General features: G+C 42.3%; 2 protein-coding genes across 5 annotated transcripts in view; one reads left to right on the top strand and one right to left on the bottom strand.

Moving 5' to 3' along the window:
- The window catches only part of PWWP2A (PWWP domain containing 2A), a 28,110-nt gene extending 21,209 nt beyond the window's left edge, over positions 1 to 6,901 (top strand). For 2 of the 4 annotated variants that reach the window (XR_014217344.1, XR_014217345.1), the window contains exons 3-4: positions 2,498 to 2,555; positions 4,548 to 6,901. Coding sequence is in view for 1 of the 4 variants with exons in the window: in XM_082214709.1 (XP_082070835.1) it covers positions 4,548 to 4,561 (14 nt within the window). In the remaining 3 variants the exon portion in view is untranslated. The remainder of the gene's footprint in view (positions 1 to 2,497; positions 2,556 to 4,547) is intronic. The other 2 variants (XM_082214709.1, XM_082214708.1) reach the window with 1 other exon arrangement.
- Positions 6,902 to 7,886: 985 nt separating this feature from the next.
- Positions 7,887 to 22,061, bottom strand: TTC1 (tetratricopeptide repeat domain 1). The gene is made up of 8 exons (XM_082214766.1): positions 21,940 to 22,061; positions 20,493 to 20,834; positions 17,135 to 17,195; positions 15,455 to 15,567; positions 14,328 to 14,364; positions 11,189 to 11,337; positions 10,184 to 10,238; positions 7,887 to 8,456 (listed from the first exon to the last, which is right to left on the bottom strand). The coding sequence occupies exons 2-8, from the start codon at positions 20,805 to 20,807 to the stop codon at positions 8,320 to 8,322; spliced, it is 867 nt and encodes a 288-aa protein (XP_082070892.1). The 5' UTR covers positions 20,808 to 20,834; positions 21,940 to 22,061; the 3' UTR covers positions 7,887 to 8,319.
- Between the last annotated feature and the right edge of the window lie 2,715 nt (positions 22,062 to 24,776).

Here is a 24,776-nt window from a genome sequence, read left to right as displayed (position 1 = left end):
CAGGGCACTGCATCCCTCAGGGGTCTTGAAGAATACATCATTCCCTCTGCCCATACATCACATACATCACTAGTCCATGGTAAGCAAATTCCAAAGATAGATGCTGATAGTATATTTTGCTAGTGTTCACGTCTTGCATATTGATTTCATGGGCTGGTTCATACCTCAGCTTTTATTCAGTGTAGTTAAATATTACCGTATCAGAATTGATATGGCTTATTTGCTCACAAAGACTCTTCAGGTGATACATTTACTGAATTGCAAAGCAGGCGCTGCATAATATGAAAACATCCATTTTGCTTGGTTTCAGTTTATAACTTTATATGTAGAGATTACAGAGATGATGAAAAAAACAATGTCCTTCAAATCCAACAATAATAAGGAGGACTAGACTTGCAACACTAGTTAGAAAAATTAAAATCAAATATCTTTTCCCTATGTGGTTTTTGGTTTTCAAGTTTCATGGTGCTTTGACATCAGACTTGAAAAACGTTTCCTTTTATATTCAAGGGTATTGTGTACAGCAGTGATAAGAGTAACATGGAAAGCAATTGTAATAAATATATTTTAATATTTAAATTTGTAGCTTTAAAAGAAATTAATAAACGTATTAAAAATACATTAAAATGTATTTTCAAAAAATAGATAAAAACCACTGTTCAAAAGAAGAAAGCACCAGAGATTTACATACATTTTCATAGCTGCTTTCAATGCAAACGTTTATAAGAAAGTAGTTATAAGTGTCTTGCCTGTGTGTCCTTCTAGGCATCCTCAATGTATAGCTAGCTATGCAGGGTGAAAGCTAACCTCCCTTTGCAGCAGGGATGGGAAACATAGCCTTCCCAGTGCTGTAGCACTCCCATTGACCATTGGCTATGCTGACCAGAGCTGATGGGAGTTGAGAGGACCACAACCGTTGGAGGGCCACAGGTTCCCCATCTCTGTTCTGCAGCTTATTTTCTCAAACCCATCAACTTTGTATTATCAGAGAATTACAAACCTAATGGATTCCGTTTGGTTCATCCTTCCCTTTTTGTTCTGGAACTCAAGTTCTGGTGACTTTGATATGCTTTTGGCCTGTGGATTCTTTTATTAATTCCCACTAATCACATGTCCACACCCATCCTCTAGTTTTCCATTTTTCTTTTCCACCTGACACTTAACATTCCTTGGCTACTGAGCATGCTCAAACCTCATTAGGTTGTTTGTTTTTACACCGTGTGTGCATTTAAAAGATTTTCTGTACTTTTGGAAACCTCTGCATTTCCCCCAAGCACGTCAATCAATACCTCCTCATTTGTCAGTGGTCCTGTTTTGGCTGCAGCTCTGTCAGCACTCATCACATGAGTTGGCTGTTAGAGGGAGTGATAAACAAATGGAGAAATAAGTGGTCATTAAATTGCTAGGATTCAAAGAGCTACCTGGTAGGATTTTGAAAGAGCACATGCCCAGTGGGATTTTCAGCTTTCATTGTTTCAACAGTAGCTTCCCATGCCATATTAAACTGCTCTGCAAGGTAAGTTGAAATGCTGTTTGGCCATGCGACATGGGATGACAGGGAGCTGCTTTTCAAGAGAAACCATTCTCACCTGCCCTTGATCTGCTGAAACAGCAGAAATATGTTGCACGGCCAAGTCCTATTGAAAACAATTAATTACAGTTAATGCCACATAGATTTCAATAAGATTAAGTTGTGACTAACATTTGCTGGGTTGTGCCAGGCATTACAATTAAGCTATGTTTTTTCTGTCTTCACGAACTGGATCTTCTGACATCTTTCTTCTTACTTTTCACCAAATAAAAATGTCTAAAGATCCAGTCACTGAGCTGGATCTTGTTAGCTCTGTTTCTTACCAAAGGACTGTTAGCTGATATTCTTGATGTTTTCCTGTTGCTTTTTGGATATTTGTGGGTCTGTTTTGTATCGTGAACAAGAAAATCCCAAGTAGGGGAAGTGAGTAATTGGTTGTACATTTGTTTCTTGTAAGGGAAGTTTGCTGCCAGGATTATAAATACGTTCCGTGTGACTTCTTAAACTAAGGCAGCAGTCCTGTACCCACTTTCTTCGGAACAAGCCCCAATTGAATTCAATGGAATATACTTATGAATAGACCTGCATGCTGTTAAACATACACAAGAACAAGAAAGTTTTAGCTCCTGCTGTCTTTTGAAAATATTCCCAGTTTGGGAGCTTCGTGGGTGAACTATAGTTTGAGGCTGGGAAATTTAAACTGTCAAATGGGATTCCTTTCAGTCAGTCAAAACTGAGCTCCCCAGAAAGTTCCTTAAAAAGATAGCGCTAGTATCCATGAATAGAATGGTAGATAGATAGTATCAGTACAAGAAACCCCAAAGGTGGGTACTAAAAATTGTGATTGGATGCCCCAAACTGAATACTCATTGCTCATCAGCATCCTGTCATTTCACCACTATTTGCTGTGGATTCTTAGGTATATTGTCTTATGGGCTGGTCTTCTAACACCCTCTGTGTTTGCAGCCTAGGTTTTCCTCATTTTCATGGCTTCAGTCCCTTGGAGCTGTGGTGCTTCCAGAAGGTACGAAGAACCTCTGCCTGAATTTGTGATACTTCATGTCATTCGGAGCTCTCCTCTTGGTTCCACACCTGATCCCTGAGCCTGGCCTCCTTCTGCAGGGGGCAATACAGGGTGTATTCAAAGTGTAGGAGTCCTTGAGTCTGTGGCTAATGGGGAGCAAAGTAAACATAGCTCTTCTTCCCACATTGAGCAGCATGGTGGTGGCATGCATGCATTGATAACAGCTGCTGAAAGATCCCTAGAATATACTGTCTTTGCTCTTGACAGTTCCCTGCATGGAGTGCTCATGCCCATCCCCCCCCCCAGATAAGATTCTCAGGAACCAGCCTTACAGTTGTTTGTTTCCAGTCCACCCTTCCTTGGCTGCTAGTGGTGTAGCTTGGTAGCTCATTAGTTGTGGCTCACTGAATGCAGCGTGTTACGGGAATCTTCTCTTTATGTTGCACAAGTCCAAGGCACAGGTCTCCGTGGTTGTTCTAGAATTATTATTATTATTATTATTATTATTATTATTATTATTATTATACTGTCATATACTTGCAGATGTAAGGGTGGTTCACAGAATAAAATCAGAATATAAAACCACAAAATACATAATCAAAATGAAAACAACAACCCAATAACCCGCCCCAACACATTTTAAAAGAGCAAAGGGCTACTAATAGCCCTGTTCCAAGACTTAGGATGCGACACATCAGGAGTGATAGTGTTATAGGGACAACATGGAAACATTCCAAGCAGTTTCTGGCGCAAGTAATTAAAAAGATAAGTCTGTTAGAGATGGTGTTTTCCTAGCACGTTTGTGGTCTGCAGTAGCTTTCCTCTTTTCTGAGCTCTTCATTTGAGCAGTTTGATACTGGGAATACTGGATTTGGTCCCAAGACTCACAAATGGGAGTTCTGCTCAAGCAGCAGAGCTTCCCAGCTCCATTCTCCACAAATCCTCCTCAAAAATCTGTTCCTGAGTGGTAGAAGGATGGTAGATGGAGAGCATGTGCATGTAACAGAAAGTGCAAGTCTCAAATACAGGGGAAATGGAAATGCCTTTCCATCACACAAGCCTCCTGTGGGACCCAACCCAGTTTGGCTCATGGGCAGTGGCTAACACTTTCTCCCATCCATGTTGCCCTTGCCCTGCTTTCTCTGCCGTTAGAAATGATTGGATGGGGGTGTCTCTATGATTGTGCTTACCTGTCTTGTGCTGAAGTCTGATCCTTCCCATAGAGATGGGTTAGTGGAAGAGGCCTCTGCTGAGTAAGAAAATGCTGCTGTGCATTTAATCTTAGCTTCTATCTTTGTCCACCCCACCAGCATTTTGTCCTCTATCCTGCCTGGAGCAATATTCTCCAAAAGCACTGTATTTTCAAGTCATTGAGTTGTATCCAGCTAAGGCTAAGCTATATGCACAGTAGACCCACTGAACTCAATAGACATGAGTCCTATGTAGAGAACACCCACTGAGATGAATGAATGCAACCCTTTGTCTTCCTTTCCCCTACCTCCTGCTTGTGTCATTTGAAGATATTAGCTCTACTCACTACTTGTGGCCTTTAGGTAGAGAGAGTTGGAGCAGTTGGCATTTGGGTATACTTTTAAACTGTGGCAGTAATAAACCTGAGAGACATCAGCTGGTGTAGCATATGATTAAGAGACTGTTGTGTATGCATGAGGAAGTCAGGGGTGCCATGAATTCACAAGGTGGTCTTGGATAAGGCAGACCCTAGTATGCATTATGGGGATAATAGTAACCAACATTGCAAGGTTCTTGGAAGGATGATGTTGAAAATAATTGATATACTGTTTAGGGCTTGCTGCGTGTTAACCATAACATTTATCTGTATGGGCTTGCTAAGACTTCCTCCTCAACTACTTATTTTCCCCATTAAAGATTATGTCTGATTAAAAAAAACCCCACATATTAACTGTTCTTAAGTCTTTTAAGGGCAATTATGCATTCACTGCTAACTCAGAATTTTTCCCCTCTCCTTTTCAGCACAGAGACATTAATCGCCTGCTGTATTTATGGAACCTCCCTACACTGCCATGAAGAAGGTCAGCTGGCCAGGCATGATATACAACTGAAATCTAGATTGCAGTGTATACTGGGAGAGAACTTTTTACAAAAAACACCACACCCCTTTTCCAGGGCATCTGTACTTACTGTAAATTTACTTTGGAATTTGAAGTGTTAGAAATATTTTATAAACTTTTTTTGCAATAAATAAGGCATGAGCCAAGGAGCCTGTTCAAGATGAACTTGCAAGGAACCACTTGAATTACTAGTATGAAGAATCACAAAGTGTACTCTTACTCTTCAAATGTGATAGTCTGAATAGGCCCTAGCAGTGGAGTCAAGACCTCTGGAAAGTTGGCTGTAAACTTCTGAACATTTACTTTTGTTCTTACTGTGTGTTATTTCACATCTTAACAAACTTTAGTATTTGGTGCAGGTGTTAGCAGAGCTGTAACCTATTTCTGGAAGCACGTCCACATTCAGCTGTGGTGTTAAGTACTGACAGTCCTGTTTGGAGGCAAAGGTTTCCCCTAGAGATGGTGGTAAGGGCAGCGACAGTGAACTCCATGTAATTCTTGAATAATTATGGCAAATCTTTGCTGTTGTGGGAAATGTTTCTTTGATAACCACGAAGATCATTCTGTAAAATGCAGGAATCACTGACAATACACAAATGTCTGTGTGTTTGTGATTCTCTAGCAGTAGTCACCCTAAAGGACAGCTACAGCTAAGATAGGGTAGTAACTGGTATCCAAAGTCATGTTTCCTTTCAAGTGAAGGAACATATTGCACATTAAATTAGTCCTGACTTGGTTGTGACTAACTTATTCATAATAGCCCGCTGTTAGATTGGGGTTTTAGCATTTCTAAAGTTAGTTGGTTTACAAGCCGTCTCCAATAAAACAAGTCTTAACTCTTATCTGCAGGACTTGAGTATTTAACTGCCAGATGGTTCCACATTTCAATGGAATTCAACCTAGTTTTCCACAGGATTGCACTCACTATTAAAATCTGCTTTTCATATTACCCAGGTATAAAACCTTAACTTGCATTTAGTTTATTAACAGCAGATCAGGATTCCCAGGAAGCTTGATGGGTTGATAAACACAAGTCAAAATGAATGCACAATCTGATGAAGTACATATAAACTATGACAATGCCATCTACACAAGAGTTAAGTCTTGTATGGCATTAAGGTAACCATCTACAAATTAACAAAATATCTCTCTTTTCCAAAGTTACCCACCAGCAAATACAAGCTGAAGTCTTGGCTTCATAATTTCCATGCATGTTGTAATTATACAAGATTTTCCCTTGGCTTTGTCAGATTTATATTTTTAAATAGCATTCTAAACATGGGAAAGATGTATGAGTTAGTATATTACAATGCAATTCTATATTAAATATTTACTAAAAATGTCTGTGAAAACATTTAAAATTTTATTTATAAAAACAGTTCATAGCACCTTTTTAAGAGGTTCAACTGTACCAGTTTTCTAAAGAAATTAGAGAGGATGTTTAAAGGACAACAAGCAATTGCTTTGCAGTAGTCTTTCTACAATAGTCAAAGCAAAAGAGAAATAAAGTATACTCTACAATTTTCCAGCAAGATTAGAAGCTTATTTGGGCAAGGTAAAAAGGTACTGCAGCGAGTCAGTGCAGTGTAGTTAGACAAAAATAAGCATCCTTTTTATTTAAAAGCAGGGTTGGGTGACTTCACTGGAGAAGGTGCACATACCTTGGGAGGTAACCATGGCACAAAATGATAGTTTTGACTCAGGAAAATGGTGTTGGCTGTACAAATAAGGGTACATATCTGGATTGATAATGGGTGGAGCCAGTAGTGCCTGCATAGACATCTTACTTTTAGCCTGTGCTCCTATTCCTTCTCCTTCAAGAGCACAACCGCTGCCCATTTACATCCATAACACTGTACGAAGTGGTAGAACTACAGGTTTATGGGCAAAATGAAGACAGCAAGGTTGGAAAATGGACAAAATGGCTAGTTGGTACTTACTCATGAAGAATTGAGAAGCTACAGCCACCTTGTTTTTCACTTTGAAATGATTGTCAGGGAAAAATTGTAGTGGTAGAAGTAATGTATTGCTTTTCACCCTTTTGCTTTAGTTGCTTAATATTTAAGCTTTGCTCCATGTTACCTTTTTTGTCTGTTTGCTATGTCACTATGCCTCCTTCATTTGGTAGACTTGAATGAGGAAAAATGATTCAACTTTTAAGGGTCACTTGAAATTGATTGTTCAAGAATGTTGTGTACCATCTATTCAATAAAGCCTTGATTTTTTTCCTGCACTTTTAAAAAAGATAAAAAAGCAGTCAGTTTCTGCCTCTTCATCTGGTTGCTTATTTGACAGTAAAAGGCTAATTGATATACTCAAGCTGCAATCCTAGACATACTCACCTGGACATAACTATGCCTTCTGTGTAATCCCACATAGGATTGCAGGTTGATAAACAGCTAACACTGCAATCCTATGTGTGATTACAATGTTTCTGTTGCTAGCACAAAGGATTGGGCCTTCATTTTGGTATCCCCTGCTTCTGGAATGTTCCTCTATAGCCAGCACTAAACGAAGAATTTATAAGTGTTTTTAAAATTGTCATCTTCGCCCCCCCCCCCCGTTTTTTAGTATCATGGTGTTTATATCTGCTTTATTTCAAATATAGATTTTTAATATGTTTAGTTAACTGCCTTGAAAGCTCTTGTGAAAGGTAGGTGGAACATTCTGAAATAAAAACAGAACACACACTTGTGCTGCAGGATATTACCAACCAAATAGGCAACGAGGTTTCTTGCTCCCCCTTGCAAGCAGGCTCATTCTGTACCAGGTTTGCAAATCTGCTACTTCATTAGCAGCTGTAATACTGCCAACAGCTGAACTGTTGTTTATGTTATGGAGAATTAAGTATAGAGCTTCTTTGCCTGCCTTAGGAGCTCGGACATGATTATCTCAAAGTGGTGCTGGGATACGAACAAGCTGTAGAAAATGGTATTGCAAGTACAGCAGATGCACAGTCAAGAACTTGTACCAGCTTTTTTTGTATTGATATGCCACAGGTTGTTGTAGTTTGCCAACTGCCTCTGTCACTGCCCCCTCAACCCCCCCCCAAAAAAAACAACCCCAAGCACTAAATGGATAGAATTATCAAGTCCTTGATTCATTTACAGAGATAAACACCAACACAATTGCAGCTTTTGATAGCTGCAATTACACCCAGGCTATTTTATACAGTATACTACATTTATAGGGAAAGCATTCATATGTTCCTTTGAATAAGGCAACAAAATGCAGACCACAATACCATCAATGCTTTATTACACTTAGCAAAAGTGTCCTCTCTGAATAGAAAGGGGTCAGCCCTCTCATTCACGCACATAGGCTGCAAACTCCATGAACACACAAAATGGTTGTACTTTAGTTACAGGTATGGGAACACTGGATTCTTCTATTTAGCAAAGCCAAACACTCCTCCCCCTTCATCACAAGGGAGGATAAAGAGTGCCCAAATAAAGTGCATCTAAGATGGCAGCGGAAGTCAGACCACTTCATTCTATTCACCCACACCTGTAAAAAGTACCTCATAGAAGAGAAATGCATAAGACTATGTTCAAATCTTCATATTTAGATAAAGATGTTAGGCCTTAAAAGTTTTAATTCACCCTCTTTTTGCATTCACTGAAACGCCACAATTCCAATGCCACACTTTTTACCAGGAGTGGGTTGGGCTTATGTTATCGGTTGTTGTTATTTGGATTTTGAACAAAGTTGATAGAGTACGAGCCAGTTGAGGAATCCTGTTTCACCTGGAAGTTCTCTGTTGATAGGCCAAAAGGGCGCAGAACCAAGTTGCCAAGATCTTTCAGTTTGCCTGCAATACACACACAAAAAGAAATGTACTTCCCAACATGTACAAGAAACTACACAAGGTCAGTAATGAAGCCATGTTCCTTGTTGCTTGAACACTGTCCACAAGGAGGAGTTCCAAATGAATTGGCTGCAAGCATTCCATTGTTCAAGAGTGCTAACACAGGAATGATTATGTTCTGTACAGCACCTGCCTCATGACACTTAAGCAACAGTAGATGATTTGGAAAGATGGGCTCCACATGCTTGAAACCTTGTTTAGTCCTCTGTCACAAGTTACCTACATTAGTGTTAAGCACTGTGCCTATTCAAATCTTATCTAGTTTGCATGTATGATCATTTTGTCTCCAAAAGTAATTAATCTTTGAGAGCAGTGTTTTACTTATAGCTAATAAAGTAACTTTCAAACTTGCTAAGAAGTTGTAGTAACCCTAAAAAAAGTGCTGAAACCAAATGGTTCTTAGGCAGAAGTTACAGAGCAAGTAAAAAAAACCCCAAAACCTAAATAAAGCCTGCCTGAAGACCATGAACTATCAACATGAAACAAAACACATGGGTAAGAGATAAGAAGGCACATAAAAATTTGTATAAACTGAACACACTGGCCCAGGACCAGAGGCTTAAGAATTGGTTCGAATGAACAGCTCTTGTAGATGCAACTTTTGAAGAAGCAGCATAAAACATTTTCCTTCTGTCATATTCAAATGCCTAAAACTGCTAAAACTGAAAGAGTAAATGTATGGCATTTTGGGGTTCAATATTATGTTCAGAAACTTGCTGCCTTTCAACTGCTGTGCTACAGATAGTGAAGCAAACGTTAGCCTCGGCAGTTGAAATGTAGGACAGACTAATTCATATTTCTGTTTGCTTTGCCTTTCATTCTAATAAGCATTATCATCTACACCCTACTGCCTCTGATCAGAATTTTAGATTATAAATCCACATAATTTCAAACTGAGCATGCAGCATAGTGTGTAAACATTGGTGTTGAGGCACAGCATCTTACTAAAAAGGAGATTGTGACCAGAACCACATGACCAAACAGGTCAGACTCCTGGGGGCAGGTATGCTTCACTGACTGCCCTTTCTTCTCACCAGCACAAGAGGGAGGAGAGATTCTGCACTCAGTATCCTGCTCAGCTACGAGTGTCTGGCAGAAATGAACCTGTCAACTGTTTCTCTGATTCTGGATGGTGGTCACTGTGCAATCCAGAGGGGTACTCTCTAATATGAATCTATTGGGAGTTTGCCTCTCAGAATGTGTCTCCCCCACACACCCATTACTCACAACCTGCATACCTACTGCGACATTCATGAGCAGCTGCCACTGCTTCCCCTGTTGGGCTCAAGAAGGCCCGGTGCAAACACTCCCATCCCAAAAATCGGGGGTGGGGGTGGTAAAAAGATGATCCACACATACTACAACACCCGTAGTCTAGATCAGAACAAATATATCTGATTGTCCATTTTCAACAACAGTTTCAAATCAGCAGCTTAAACGTAACATTCAATAAGCTTTGATGTTTGTGGAGTTGGGCTGGTCTGAGATGGGGCATCAGTGTTGTGAAAAATGAGGATCTCTGAAACCCAGAGATTTCAGGGGTAAGTCTGTCGTAGAGTAGTAAGAGAAGTCATTAATTTGTCTGCAGGGATGGTTGTGTAAGAAATTCATGTTTTATACCAATGCATGGAAGCTACCACACAAGCAAGGTGGATACCAGTGCCACTTACCCAACATCTCTTCCTTAAGTTTCTCATTGCGTTCTTCTATTTGTCTTGGCAATCGCTAAGAAAAACAAACAAGAGAATCAATTCTTCAAAGCTGGCTTTGACAACCTGTTTATTTACCCATGACACATACTATGCATGGTTTGATGCATGACTTAGCACAAAAAAACACAGGGGCACACTCATGGCCAGAACTCACTGGAGCACTGCAATGCTACTGCAATACTACTTTATAAGTGCAGAACTACTTTGTAAGTCATTTTATGGTATGGAAGTGTTTGGCTGAGTAAATGCTGCCAAACTGGAAACCATCCAAAATTTATTTTTGAGATCACTCTTGAACTTGGCACTCCCATTGTCATTGTGACATTTGTATACTGGCCACAGTTCACCATGCCTTGCTTCTGTACTGGCTGAAATTACACCACATGCCAGACAAAAGGTTGCCCCTAAAAACATTGCTTTGGAGCAAATTTCTGATAGATCAACGTTGGGTCAATACATGTGAAACCCTTATTACTGCATGGTCTGATTGTTGATGTCTTCAGGGTTACAAAGTAGTGTACTGAAAGTTGCAAAGTAGTGTACTAAAAATAAAGTCAAAGAGCAGTACCTTCTGTTAGAAGGTGTCACCTCTGAACTAGACAATTTTCATTGTTTTATTACTCCCTGAAATGTTATTATGGTCTTCTAGATTACTCTCCTGAATAATCTGTTGAAGCAATGAGGAAGGGGTTTACAGCTTTGAGATTTTAAACTATGATCATACTATGGTTCCAACTCAAAAAGCTTACTGTAGGTCAGTTCTTCCTTATTAGAAATGAAGCTTCATTTTGGACTTAAATACGGGAATAAAGTAATCTGATCACACTTTTTCCAAGTTTAAAAGTATGGTAGGCTGTTGTCCTGGTAATGCATGCCTTTACCTTTAAGATTTAATACTTATGTCCAACAGTCACCAGGAGCCATCCACTCCATTACAGTATTTGGGGAGGGAAAGAAACTTACCATACAAGCTTCTCTTGCTTGATAGATTGATGGGTCTTTTTCCAACAAGTTTTTGTAGTCTTCTAAAGCTTCATCCAGCTTTTCTGTTTTTTCATACAGTTCTGCTCTCCTGAGCAGTGCCTTGATATAGTTTGGATTTAACTCCAGGGCTATAAAACAGAATTAAATAGCGGAAAAAATGAGGTAGGAAACTTTTTACTTCAAAGCCTAGGGCATCTGCAGCATGTTCTAGATGAGCTAGCCTCAGGCTATAGGATAGTGCTGGGAGTAGAAGCTATGATCTAGTGTGAACCATACGCAAATGGATTAATAATTAGTCATTTTATTGTTTGCTTTAATGTACAGTTATAGCAAATATAAGTGATCAAAACCCTTTGTGGACCATCTTGAACTTGATTTAGTTTCTAAGTGCAAGATCAAGCCATATACACAGCATGTTTTCATGCTACACATGCATGTCCATGTGGATCTTAAAGGAAAACAAGCAGCTCTGCTCTAGCAGGAGTGAGGCTAGCTGGATACTCCATCACTCAGGACAGTACCTGATGACCGGCTAATCGTTGGCACTTTGCAGGCTGTGCCTTTGCCTGTATGGTCTGATTTCAAACCATGCTGGCAAAAATGGGTCACCTGCCATCTTAAGACACCAGTTAATTAACAGGTGGGCAGCACCCACCCACCTATCAAATTTGGCCTGCAGGGGTCAGCCAAATGCTGCTCCCCAACCCCACTTTAAATAAATGTTTCTCATTCCATGGGCCAGGAACCACCTGTGGGTCTCAATCTGCTTTCAACTGCATGAAGCCGCTGGGAGAGATCATCAGGGGATTTGGGCTGGGTGTTCATCAGTATGCGGATGATACCCAGCTCTACCTCTCTTTCAAATCAGAACCAGTGAAGGCAGTGAAGGTCCTGTGTGAGTGCCTGGAGGCGGTTGGAGGTTGGATGGCGGCTAACAGATTGAGGTTGAATCCTGACAAGACAGAAGTACTGTTTTTGGGGGACAGGAGGCGGGCAGGTGTGGAGGATTCCCTGGTCCTGAATGGGGTAACTGTGCCCCTGAAGGACCAGGTGTGCAGCCTGGGAGTCATTTTGGACTCACAGCTGTCCATGGAGGCACAGGTCAAATCTGTATCCAGGGCAGCTGTTTACCAGCTCCATCTGGTACGCAGGCTGAGACCCTATCTGCCTGCGGACTGCCTCGCCAGAGTGGTGCATGCTCTGGTTATCTCCCGCTTGGATTACTGCAATGCGCTCTACGTGGGGCTACCTTTGAAGGTGACCCGGAAACTACAACTAATCCAGAACGCGGCAGCTAGACTGGTGACTGGGAGCGGCCGCAGAGACCACATAACACCGGTCTTGAAAGACCTACATTGGCTCCCAGTACGTTTCTGAGCACAATTCAAAGTGTTGGTGCTGACCTTTAAAGCCCTAAACGGCCTTGGTCCAGTATATCTGAAGGAGCGTCTCCACCCCCATCGTTCTACCCGGACACTGAGGTCCAGCACCGAGGGCCTTCTGGCGGTTCCCTCACTGCGAGAAGCCAAGTTACAGGGAACCAGGCAGAGGGCCTTCTCGGTAGTGGCGCCCGCCCTGTGGAACACCCTCCCACCAGATGTCAAAGAGAACAACAACTACCAGGCTTTTAGAAGACATCTGAAGGCAGCCCTGTTTCGGGAAGCTTTTAATGTTTGATGTATTATAGTATTTTAATATTCTTTTGGAAGCCGCCCAGAGTGGCTGGGGAAGCCCAGCCAGATGGGCGGGGTATAAATAATAAATTATTATTATTATTATTATTATTATTATAAGTGGGTCTCAGTTCCACAAGCTACCCAGTCTCTCTGCCTCACATCTCTGTCCATGTGATAGCTCTTTGGCTAGACCAGTGTTTCCCAAACGTTTTTGGGCAACGGCACACCTGTTTACCGGAAAAAAATCTCGCGGCACACCACCATTAAAGCCCCGCCCCGTGACGTCAGCGCGCAGCGTCACGCCGGGAGGGACGCACAAAAGTGAACGTTTTTTCCCTTCCCCTTGCCGGGGTGGGAGGAGGCAGCAGAGCGAGGGACTGAGGGACGGCGGCAGCTGAGGCGGCGGCGGCTGTTGTGGTGGTGGCGGCGATAGCGGGCGGAGGAGGAGCCGTCGCCGGGAGTTGCTGCTGCTGTTGCTGCCCGGACATGCCGGCCTCCTCCTCCTCCGCTGTCTCACGCTCCTCCCTTTTGCGCGCGCTGCCCCGCCGCTCGGTACCACCACCGCGGAGCCGCCCCCGGCTCGACGCGGATCCTCGCCGCCGCCGCCTCTCGCCGCCCGACTCGCCCGCCTCCCTCCCACGGCACACCAGCCGGTGTCTCACGGCACACTAGTGTGCCGCGGAACACCGGTTGGGAAACACTGGGCTAGACTAATGCTAGCGCCAGCTGAATAAAGGTGGTTGGAAGACCACTGGAGACCCCTCCAGTGGCGGGAGGGGGGGGTCTCCTTCCAAGAGGAAAGGGCTAGAGGAGATGTTGAAGAAAACTAGAAAGACATAAAAGGTGAATAATTTAAGAGAGAGAAAAATTTGGAATGAGAAGACAGAGGGTAAGAGAGGAATGTTGTTCTAGGAGGGAGAAGGACACGTAAAAGTAGCAGGGAGGAGGAATGAAAGAAACCAACCATTTTAGGGGTGATAAAGTACAAGTGTGAAAGGAGGACAGAAGAAATCACACGACATGAATAAAAACATTCTGAGAGACATGTGGGCAGGGAGGCTGGGTATAATATACAGTAAAAGCTTCACATAAAAAGCCTCCAGATAATAAAATTTTACCTAAAATAAAAGTGGGAATGCTGAATCACAATAGTTCCAGAAGCAAAAATATGTATTTAGCTAATGGAAAACTGAATTATGGAACCCCACAGAAAATTGCTATGACAAAGAACACAGCAACTTCCAAAGAGATATTAGATGTCAATAAAAGAATGCCAGTAACTGCCAGCTGGTTAAAGCAAATTCCACCTCCATCACCATTTTTAACTGGATTCATCTCTATACCTCCGCTGGTGGGGTGCCTCTCAAGTAGATAACAGTTTAGATAACAGTCTTACCAAGGCAACATGCTTTTGACAGAGCACAAGAACAGGAAAACAGTACCTTTGCTGCAGTCACTTATGGCAATTTCCCTCTTGTCCTGTAAAAGAAGAGGTGGCATTAATATTAACACCAAACAGTATTTTTATAGAAATGCTAAATACTTATTCTTTGTGATGCTTATTCACATATTTTAATGTTTGCAGTGTAGTGTAACAGAATATTCCGGATGACTTATTCTAAAGCTGTGAGGGGACTAATTTGCCTAAACTACTAGAGGCTAATAAAAGTATGATCAGCATTTGTTGGCGAGCTCTTCCACAAGGTGACTTACGGCATGCAAATGTACCAAACTGCTGTACATTCTGCTGTACATTCAGCAATAAGTAAAATAAAAGAATACTAGGAATACAATCAAAATCGTTGATGCAATAGACCGTGTTAACATTGATTTACTCTCTTGATTTAAATAGTTGGTATGGTAGAGTTTTGGGCTGGCCTTGCTGGTCAAGCCAAATATTGCAGTCTCCAGTGAGCATCCTTGCTTAGCAAGCCCCACCACCCCACGCCAATCTTTCCCAAGGACAGCACACCCGGTTTGCCTGAACGTGCCTTCCAGCATCAGCATTCAACACCCCCTTCTCAACAGAAGGACCAAGGAGGAACGCATCAGGTTGTTCACTGCTGCTTGAGAGCATCCCAAACACCTTCAAGCAGCAGCATGGAGCACCTCCCTGCCCACCTCACTCAAGAGAAGAGCCATTAGGAAGCACGCCCAGTTGAACAGCGGCATTCAAGCATCCTTGCCTGCCCTTCTTGCCCTGGGGGTTGCAGGGTTGGCCCAGCTTGGATGAGGATCTCCAGGCAACTACAACTGCTGTGCAACTGCCCAAGCCCCGTCCATCTCTACCGCTTCCCCAAGAGAGGAAAAGACTGGTCATTCATGAGTCATGACATGTGCCAAAGGTCAGAGGGAACTTCTCAAGTCTGGAAGTAAGACTGTGCTGACCTGCCTGTTTAACAGAGGTCCCAGTTTTACTTTTTCTACTCAGCACTGTTCCTGTGTTCTCCCACAGTGAGAAAAAAGTCTAAGAGAACAAAATGCCTTCAGATGTCAAGTTTATAGCTGAAAAGGAAGATGAAAACAATAATCACATTCATTCTTGCTACTTCACTGTCTTGGGAATTACCTGTTTCATTCTTGCTGCAGCTCTGTTTGAATACAAAATGGATCTGTCTGTGTTACAGCAGGCTGGACAAACCTGCAGAGCTCTTGCATAAGCGTCTTCAGCTTCTTTATATTCTGCAGTTTAAATGAAATGTCAAGATCGAAGACAGTAAGTGCACACACAAGAACTGATGCCTTGAAGGCATGCCTAGCATCACATCACATCCCGCCCCCAATTTAATTTTTCAGAAAAAAATACACTGCTAAAACACACAAAAAAGCAATGTATCCCAGTCCGAGCAACAGTCATCAAGGATAACTAGAAGGATTAACTAGAAGCATTACCAAATGTTCAGAATCTCATACCAACCCTTTCGAGGGCTTAGGGGCCAGTCATAGCACATTACAACATCTTTAACATAGGTGAGGAGCTGCTCTTGGTAGATAGGACTACCCCAAGGCAATTAGGAGACATCATTAAGGAAGAGGAGTTAAGAGTAGGGCAAGGCTCCACACTTCGTTTTAGTTGCTAAGGCAACTAAAATATAATTCTGGCAACCTGGAATACAGATACTGGTAGCCAAGGTCTATTCTCCTGACACCGAGCCTTGGAGATACTGGAGAGGCAAGAAGACCTTTCTACTTTTGGACAAGCTCTGTGATTCAGCACAAGTAGTATGGCTCCTTACCCTGCTTCCCAGCACTGAGCCAGGGAAGAGTGCAAGGGATTCCCCGCCCACCATCAATTCACTGGGCCCAGGGCATGGTGTGATGTATTTCTTCAGAATAAAACAGAGTGATGGCAAGCCCGTCTATTAAGGTCAAACAAAATGTGAAGACCCTTGCTGAAAGTGCACTCGTTCTCTGAGTGCCAACCTTTATGTGCCCCAAAATGGCACCATCCAAAGACAAGAAGGCGGCTTTCAGCAGGATATGGGGAATCCTGAGGTTTGCAGAAGTACTAAACACACTTAAGAAAATGACAACAACTCGCTCAGAGCTGTTTTCCCAAGACTGATTGAAGGGGGGGAACCATTAATGGCACAGTTGCCTCAAAATCCACAATGGATTTAATCCCAAGTAAGCACAAGTATGACTGCAGTTCTGGGATCTTAACTCCCAGAAACCTTAAAAGAGAATTCCCAAATACAATGGTAAGGTATAAAATGAAGTCCTCTCCAGGGGTATATATTCCAAATATGGCTGGTCATAAGAAGACTACATAAATACCTATAAGGACCACATCAATCACCTGCAGATGACAAATTCTACATAGCATTTGTCTTTAAAAGGTAAAGGTAAAGGTACCCCTGCCCGAACGGGCCAGTCTTGACAGACTCTGGGGTTTGTGCACCCATCTCACTCAAGAGGCCGGGGGCCAGCGCTGTCCGGAGACACTTCCGGGTCACGTGGCCAGCGTGACAAAGCTGCATCTGGCGAGCCAGCGCAGCACACGGAACGCCGTTTACCTTCCCGCTGGTAAGCGGTACCTATTTATCTACTTGCACCCGGGGGTGCTTTCGAACTGCTAGGTTGGCAGGCGCTGGGACCGAGCAGCGGGAGCGCACCCCGCCGTGGGGATTCGAACTGCCGACCTTTCGATCGGCAAGCCCTAGGCGCTGAGGCTTTAACCCACAGCGCCACCCGCATTTGTCTTTAGACTGACCACAATTTGGGTATTACATAGTTGTAATTCACGTACCTCCTTTCTTGAACTGTTCATTTCCTTCTTCTTTTAATTTTGTGCTCTCATTTCTTCTCTTCTGTAATACAAAGAAGACCACATAATAAATATCTGAAGCAAGTAAGCAAAATAGCTTATTATTTGATATCACAATGGAAACTGTAACCTGAAATATGGAAATAGCTATCCAAAAACCCATCTATTATTTAGTATTTTGCCTAGCTATTTTGTACATACTTTTTAATGTTCTGATTTCTAAAAAGGAGACATGTTTCAAAATTTGAGTGAAGTCTTCTCCCCGCCAAAAAGGCCCAAGAGTTCTTGAGGCTTGGCTATCCACAAATGCAAACAGTAGGCAAACCATAACCATAGCAAATTTCATTTTCCTAGCTTAAATGGTAGGAGGCTCTTCCTTAAGCAAGGAGAACCTACCAAGTGCTTGTTTATGACAAATCCTTTACATTAAAAATAAAATAAAATAATTTCTTGATCTCTGAATCCTGTGAAACAGAGGACACTTTGCATTTTACAGATGAGGCACTAAGGCCAATAGAGACTTCCCCAAACCAAGGCTGGAGTTGTTTGACCTCAGTCTTGTAGTTCCAAGAACCACAAAAACTATTCACCCACTTGGGAGGAAAAGAAAGTGAATGAAGAATTGACCTAAGGTACATAGAAATTGTTTATGATTATTTCTGCTATATGTTCCTTGGTAAAACAAGGACAGTCAACTTTTGTGGAAAAATAAGCTTTCAAGAATTACAGCCCTCCACCTCTTTTCACTAACTACCACATGCTCTTCTGTTCCCAAATCCCATTTAAGACTTCCCACCCTGGACTACCCTGTGACATAGGAGCTCAACCAATGTCTTGTGGAGACAGGAAGATGTCTAGCCACCAACACCTTCTACCTCTTTTACTAATTTCTCAACTTTTTCAAACCTCTGCCTCTCTATCCATTCCTTCCCTTGCCCCCCCCATCCTCTTTTCACTGGTCTCTAGTTCCTCATCTTTTCTGCCCTCTCCCCATTCCCTAAGTCCCCCCCCCAATAGTTCTTTCATCCTCACATCCATGACAGCCAGCTTACTACTTTCCTGCCCGCTGAGCCAGTTTCTGCTTCCTAGTTCAGGTCCTGTGACATCATAAGGGCTCAGCCAATAAACAGAGGGCTTGAAAGGCAACAGACCCTGCATTTAACTTGAAATCAAATGTATCAACACACACCTACCTCTTTTTGTTCATTCTCTGCTTTAATGCACACTACTTAACACTGATTGCCCAACACACTCAGGATTTAGCTTGCTACCACAGTACAGAAAGGAACTGTCGTAAGATAAATTTCATTTTATTCTCTGGATTTTTTGAAGTGCCTTACCATGGAGGTTTTCCATTATTTTACTGTGGAGAAAAACTTCCTTTTTAAAGAAAGGAAAGTTATAATCTTTCAAATATATACAGCCAAAAAATGCCTATTCAATTAGAGAAAAGTTAACAGAGCATATATATATATATATATATATGTGTGTGTGTGTGTGTGTGTGTGTGTGCACGCGCGCGCATTAATGATAACATTTTCTACTACCCAGCCATACACCTCCAAATTTTAGTAAGCATTCATTGGATGAAAATAAAATTTAGTTTTGTGGTTTTGCTGGTAATTGATGGGAACTAAAAATTTGAATGTAAGGGAAAATATTACAGGTTAGGAAACATACATTTGAAAAGGAATGCACTTCCTTGATAATATTTTTCTGTCATTAACCATGGCTGAAAGCTAAAAAGATACAGTACATGGAGCAAGCAGTCCAGCAGTAAGCGTGTAAGTACAAGCAACCTTGCTCATCTAATGACTAGCAGAAAGATAACTCTGCAAAGTAAATATTTACACAATTTTAATATAATAGAGAGTTTAGCTTTACTAGACACGAGTTGTATGTTACCCAGTGAAGAATCTGATTTTGTTTTTAAATGCAAACAGAGGCCTCATTGTTTATATACTGCTGAGTCACTGTTGCACATCTTTCTTGATATAAAAGGAGAAATGACTGTGTCTGAACCCAACCCTAAAAAGCAGCCTTGCTGGAGGAATGCATTTTAATCCCTTTATTAACCTTAGTTATCCAGTCTCAGAATTCCCCAACCTACCCTTTGTTCATTGCACATAAACTGATTGACAAAACCACTGTTGCTTTTGTTGAATGATAAACATAACAAAATAATTAAAAGATTAACTTTTATTTTAGATGAATATTCTTGCTACTGAATAAGCATTGCTTGCAAAGGTGAAAAGCCCAAATCCAGACAATCATGTCACAAACAAGGAAGATTATATGTGTCTTCTAGCAATTCTGACTTTAGGAATGATCTCACCCACCACCAACAAGCACAGCTTTTTAAACTTTTAACAGTTGCCTTTTCTAAATCCTGAAATGAATCAGACAACTCAGATAAGTCAAACAACACTTAAAAATCTAGAAGAGTCTAATACAAGAATTTTTTTTAAAGTACAGCCTGCACACAATTGTCCAGCAGGCACACACTGCCCATTTCTATTTTAGGATGACAGAGAGCAAGTGGAACAGAATAATCAGAAGAGAAACAGAAAGACAACAAAGGAGTGGTAAGGGAAAAGTCGGTGTCTCTGGCAAATATGGATAACACAGACAAAAATGAGCAAATAATGAGTCTGCTTGCAATCACATGTAGCAACATTCCCTGACTTGGTGCTGTGATGGCTAGGGCTGATGGGAGTAGTAGTCCAAAATATCTGGCGGGCATCAGGTTGGGGAAGGCTGACATATAGGAAAGAAGAAATGTCTCTGTGGATTCCTTTATCTTGACAAATGACAATTACGCTGTGGCTGGGAAGAGTCACATTGCTGGAATTTAATCACAAACCCTCCAAACCTAATCCATAAAACGGGGGGGGGGGGGGTGCGTAAACCTGTGCCCTGAAAAGACTGCAATCCAACTAAATCATTGTGTGCATGGAATGACTTCCAAGAGCACAATGGATTCATTTACGTAGTTCTGCGTGCACAATAATTTCATTGCACACTTGCCAATAAGCCCCACTAAGCTGAAAAGGATTTACTTCCAAAAAAGCATGAACAGGAATTGGCTGCTGTAGGTGGGAGTAAATTTGACCGAAATCAACAAATGCTATTTCCAATTAAAAAAAGAGCAGGACTATGTTGAAAGATTTCATTTTTTTAAACATACAGTGAATACTAGAAAAGCTAAAATTCAAAACATACTCCTTGGAACTTTGTTGCACTGAAATCAATGGGACATACTTCCAAAGAAATATCATTAAAATCAGAGTGCTAATCAACACAATGTTAAAGGAACATTTGTAGTTTCATTAAAGCATACCTGTTTTTCTTCCTCAGACATATTTTTCTCTAGTTCTAATAAGTCCTTTTCATCTAGCTCTATTTCATTTTCTAAAGGATCTGCCTTATTATTGTGATTCTCTTCTGCCACTCCTGCTTCAAAAGAGTCATTACAGTCATGGAAGAGGTCTTCGTCTTCTCTGGACTCAGAGTGAGGCAGCTGAGTCACTCCTTCTTTGGCGACTTTGGGGACATGCACATTATTACAATCTGGCTGTGAAGGACTGCTTTGTTCCTCTGAGAGTTTCAAACCCTCAACTAATTTTTCAGGAGAAATTGAATCTTCAGATTCCATGTTGAGCCTACAAAGTTGATTTTCTGCCTTCAACAAACAAACACAGAAAGAAAAATTACACATGGCAACAGATATGAAATCTTTATACAATGCTGGCAAAATCTTAACACATCTAATAGTCACAGAATCAGCTATAAACTGATAGTTGGAACTAGAGATACTTCCCCTCCACCATTTTAGCTTCATCATTCTCAAAGCAGTACTCTTCCAAAGCAAGCTAAACTCTAAAATGGGATTTGGTACAAATTTATGCTATTGTAGTTTGAACAAGATTATAATGTATTTCAACAGTAATCCAGTGCCTTTAGTAGCAGCATGATGAGAAACTGTTCCCAGATGCAACTCCACCAGTTATTGAACCTACTAAAATATTGACACATGAAAATGCCTTATTATTTAAAGTCAGATCATGAGCCTACATAGTCCACCACTGTCTTCTCTGACTCCCCCAGGGTGAGCCTTGCTACCTCAATTTTGTATTTTAACTGGAGACACGAGGGATTAAACCCTGGACTTCAATGTGCAAAAAATGTGCCCTCCCAATCAATTATGGCTCTTACCCCAATATTCCCATTTCTTTGTTTTACAGGTTTATGTCATGCCTTTAAAATAATAATAATAAAGCAACTGAAAGAAATTACAAAAATCCGTGTAACCTCCCCCTCCCTTCCTCTTCTCCCACCCGCGAGAACAGGCTTGGCTTTTGAACTAACCCCGGCAACTCCTCACATTCAAACCATGCCCGCAGACACCCAAGCCTGGCATCACAGCAGCGGGTACAGCAACTGAACCCACAACCGCCCCGCCAGGAACAGCAGCCATGGGCTGCCAGACCAGACCAGTGAAGCCATAGAGACATTTTGCAAATTCCTCCTCGCAGAGCTGCTAAACCCGCACACCAAAACACACCACGTCCTTATTTCACGAATTCGAGGCGTTCCCCCCTCGGTCCTCTTCACCCTCAGTGCTGACAGGAGCCAGTGATCAAGAATTGGGGGCCCTTGGGCAAGCAAGCTCGCTCCCCGTAGCTCCCCCGCCCCTGAAGCATATCCTAAGACAAGTAACCCAGGAGCTACGCCCCCCAAGCCCCACTTCGCCCACTGCCCTGTTTCTCTCCCTCAGAGGCCCGTACCTATCACGTCTCTACCCGAAACTCCACTACTTCCTGACGCCGCGTCGTTCACGCGCCGCGCTCCCCTTACGTCACTTCCTGTTTCCTTTGCAGGTGCGAAGCCAAGACGCTTGAGGAAAGGAGCGTCGGTGACGTCACGCCTTCGTCTCGGAGGGGTGGACGTCGAGCCTCCCAGGCCAATCAGCGTGGCCGTGGCGCCAAGGGAGGCGGGCGGGGAGGCATTGGCGCTGTAGGGTTGGGGTTTGCGTAGAGCGGTTTTAAGGCGAAGGGGTTCGGTGTGTTTGTTGGCGGGGCGGGGGAGAGGGATCCCTTACGTTGCCATGTAAGGCGGTCTTATGGCTGATGGCTTAGAAGTCATTGTCACTGTTTGCTCCCTAGCAAGTGGCTGCAGGCGAAGAGCCCCGCAGGGATGGAGCGTGGCGCTTCTACTGCAGCGCGTAGACTAGGGCAGTTCCCGGTGAAATAAAGGGGGACAGAAGTTGCCACCGTAAACTTTTACTTTCCTGTTAAGTGATTGAGGAACTCGAATACAGTAATTACAGAGCAGGCAGAAATTCAGAGCACCATCTTGTTATTTTTAATTTTTAAAATTGCAATCTGGATTGCACGTCCTCGAATATGGGCAAAGTTTCTTTCCATGGACAAGAACAAAAATAAAAATAAACTTCCTGTAGTGTGTGCTTTCTTTCAGGATGGAAATGTTCTGGTTGGCTAAAGCTGGTCCTGCATACATTAGAACCAGGATCTCCGAGCTTTCTTCTATATTGCCTATAGGGCTGCAATAGCCCCATAAGTAGAGTACTGATCTACAGGCCGACGAGGCCGCCATTTTTAAATAAATCTTTAAAAAATACAATTTTATACTGCAGCAAGTTGAGAGGAAGTCAGGAATATGCCCAGTATCGGTTTTCGCAATTCCAGAAAGCAAAGCTCAAAATAGATTCCACTAGAGGGCCCAAAATGCTTACTGATAGGCCCACTCATCAGTTCCCAAACTACCTTAAAAAGACTTAAAGCTGCTTAGAATTATGTCAACACACATGAATAAGCTTTAAAAAATCTGAAATGCAAGAAATAAATTTGATAAGACATACAGAAAGGAAGCTTGCTATTTATTTGTGTACCTAGGAAAAATTACTACTTACAGGATAACTGGTATTCTGAGCAGAAGCACTTTTAGAAAATCCTTTTGATTTAAATCCCTTTGATTGAAATAAAACTTCAAATAAGTGACCCTAAGCATGCTTACTAGGAAGGAAGTTCCACTGAACTACATGGGATATGTTTAAATTCAGGCTGAAAACTAGTAAAGGTATGCAAAATAAATAGGGTGCCTTTAAGCCACAGCTATATGGGATGCAGGTGGCATTGTGGGTTAAACCACAGAGCCTAGGACTTGCTGATCAGAAGGTCCCCGTGATGGGGTGAGCTCCTGTTGCTTGGCCCAGCTCCTGCCAACCTAGCAGTTCGAAAGCACATCAAAGTGCAAGTAGATAAATAGGTACCGCTCCGGCGGGAAGGTAAACGGCGTTTCCATGCACTGCTCTGGTTCATCAGAAGCGGCTTAGTCATGCTGGCCACATGATCCGGAAGCTGTATGCCAGCTCCCTCGGCCAATAAAGCAAGATGAGTGCCGCAACCCCAGAGTCGGCCACGACTGGACCTAATGGTCAGGGGTCCCTTTACCTATACCTATATGCTATATATCAGTTGGAGTGTGAACTTTAGTAAAAGATCCCTCGGTAAACTTTCAGGGCACAGGAGCTCTCACAAAGCAGTGTATAAAAATAAAGACTAAACATAATAACATTAAAAACAACAGTATAAAAAAATTCAAGCAATTAAAATTTTTTAGTTTGAAATGAAAAACAAGTAGTTGCTGGAACCATGTCCTGAAAGCAGTGCTAAAGAGAAGCTAGTTTTAGCTGAGATTCCTAAGGACCCAGTCTTCAGTGCCTTCTCTTGATAAGCAAAGGGGGGGAAATCAAATGGAACTAATTTCTCATAAGCAATAAGTCCTTTGTTGCTGCACTTTTCACTTTTGAAAAGGTATAATGACAAACTTGCATATGTTCCAGACAATGCCTAGAGACTTGCAGAAGTATGGCCACAGAGTTCCATTTTCAGCCCCCTGTATTTGAAGATACTCATTGGTGCCCTTTCGTTATGGCACTTGCTCGCCTTTTTTACTGGGGGGGGAAAGGACATGAATGGCACCAGTGTCTAAACTTCAGATTCAAAATCATAAGACAGGAGAGCATCGTTGGAACAGATACAAATGCCTTCACCTGAATCAAATACAGGCAGCTTTTGTTGTCAGCTGTACTACCAATGTCCTAGGCTCAGGCTAGGACTGTGAAGCAAGTTGCTTAAATCAGATTAGGATTTACAGCCTGAGCAATACCTTTGCTACGTGCTGCCTAAGACTGCTCTGTGAAGTCATAGGTCAGGAAATTTTCAACTGAGGACATTGAGATTCCTGCATTGCAGGGGGTTGGGCTAGATGACCCTCAGGGGTCCTTCCAACTCTACAGTTCTATGCTTTGCAAGTCATACACTTAACAGTGATACTATGCCAGCTCTCATTTAAGGACATTTACTTTACAATTTCAGCACAATTGGAGGCTAGCCTCAGCTAGCAGCTGGCAAATTTAAGGCAGGGATGGGCAACCTCAGGTGCAGGGCCCAAATGCAGGCCTCTAGGCATCTCTGTCTGGGCCTCAGGATTCTCTACAGGCCAGAGTTGGCAGGGACCACAAGGGTCATCTACATAGCTGTCGTTTCCCTTTTTTTAAGGGAAATTTCCTTATTCTGAATAGGATTCCTCGCAAGAAAAG

Source organism: Podarcis vaucheri, assembly GCF_965113315.1.
Source record: "Podarcis vaucheri genome assembly, chromosome: 2".
Lineage (NCBI taxonomy): Eukaryota > Metazoa > Chordata > Lepidosauria > Squamata > Lacertidae > Podarcis > Podarcis vaucheri.
The sequence above is the reverse complement of the archived record's forward strand: the minus strand, read 5'-3'. Positions and strand labels throughout refer to the sequence as shown.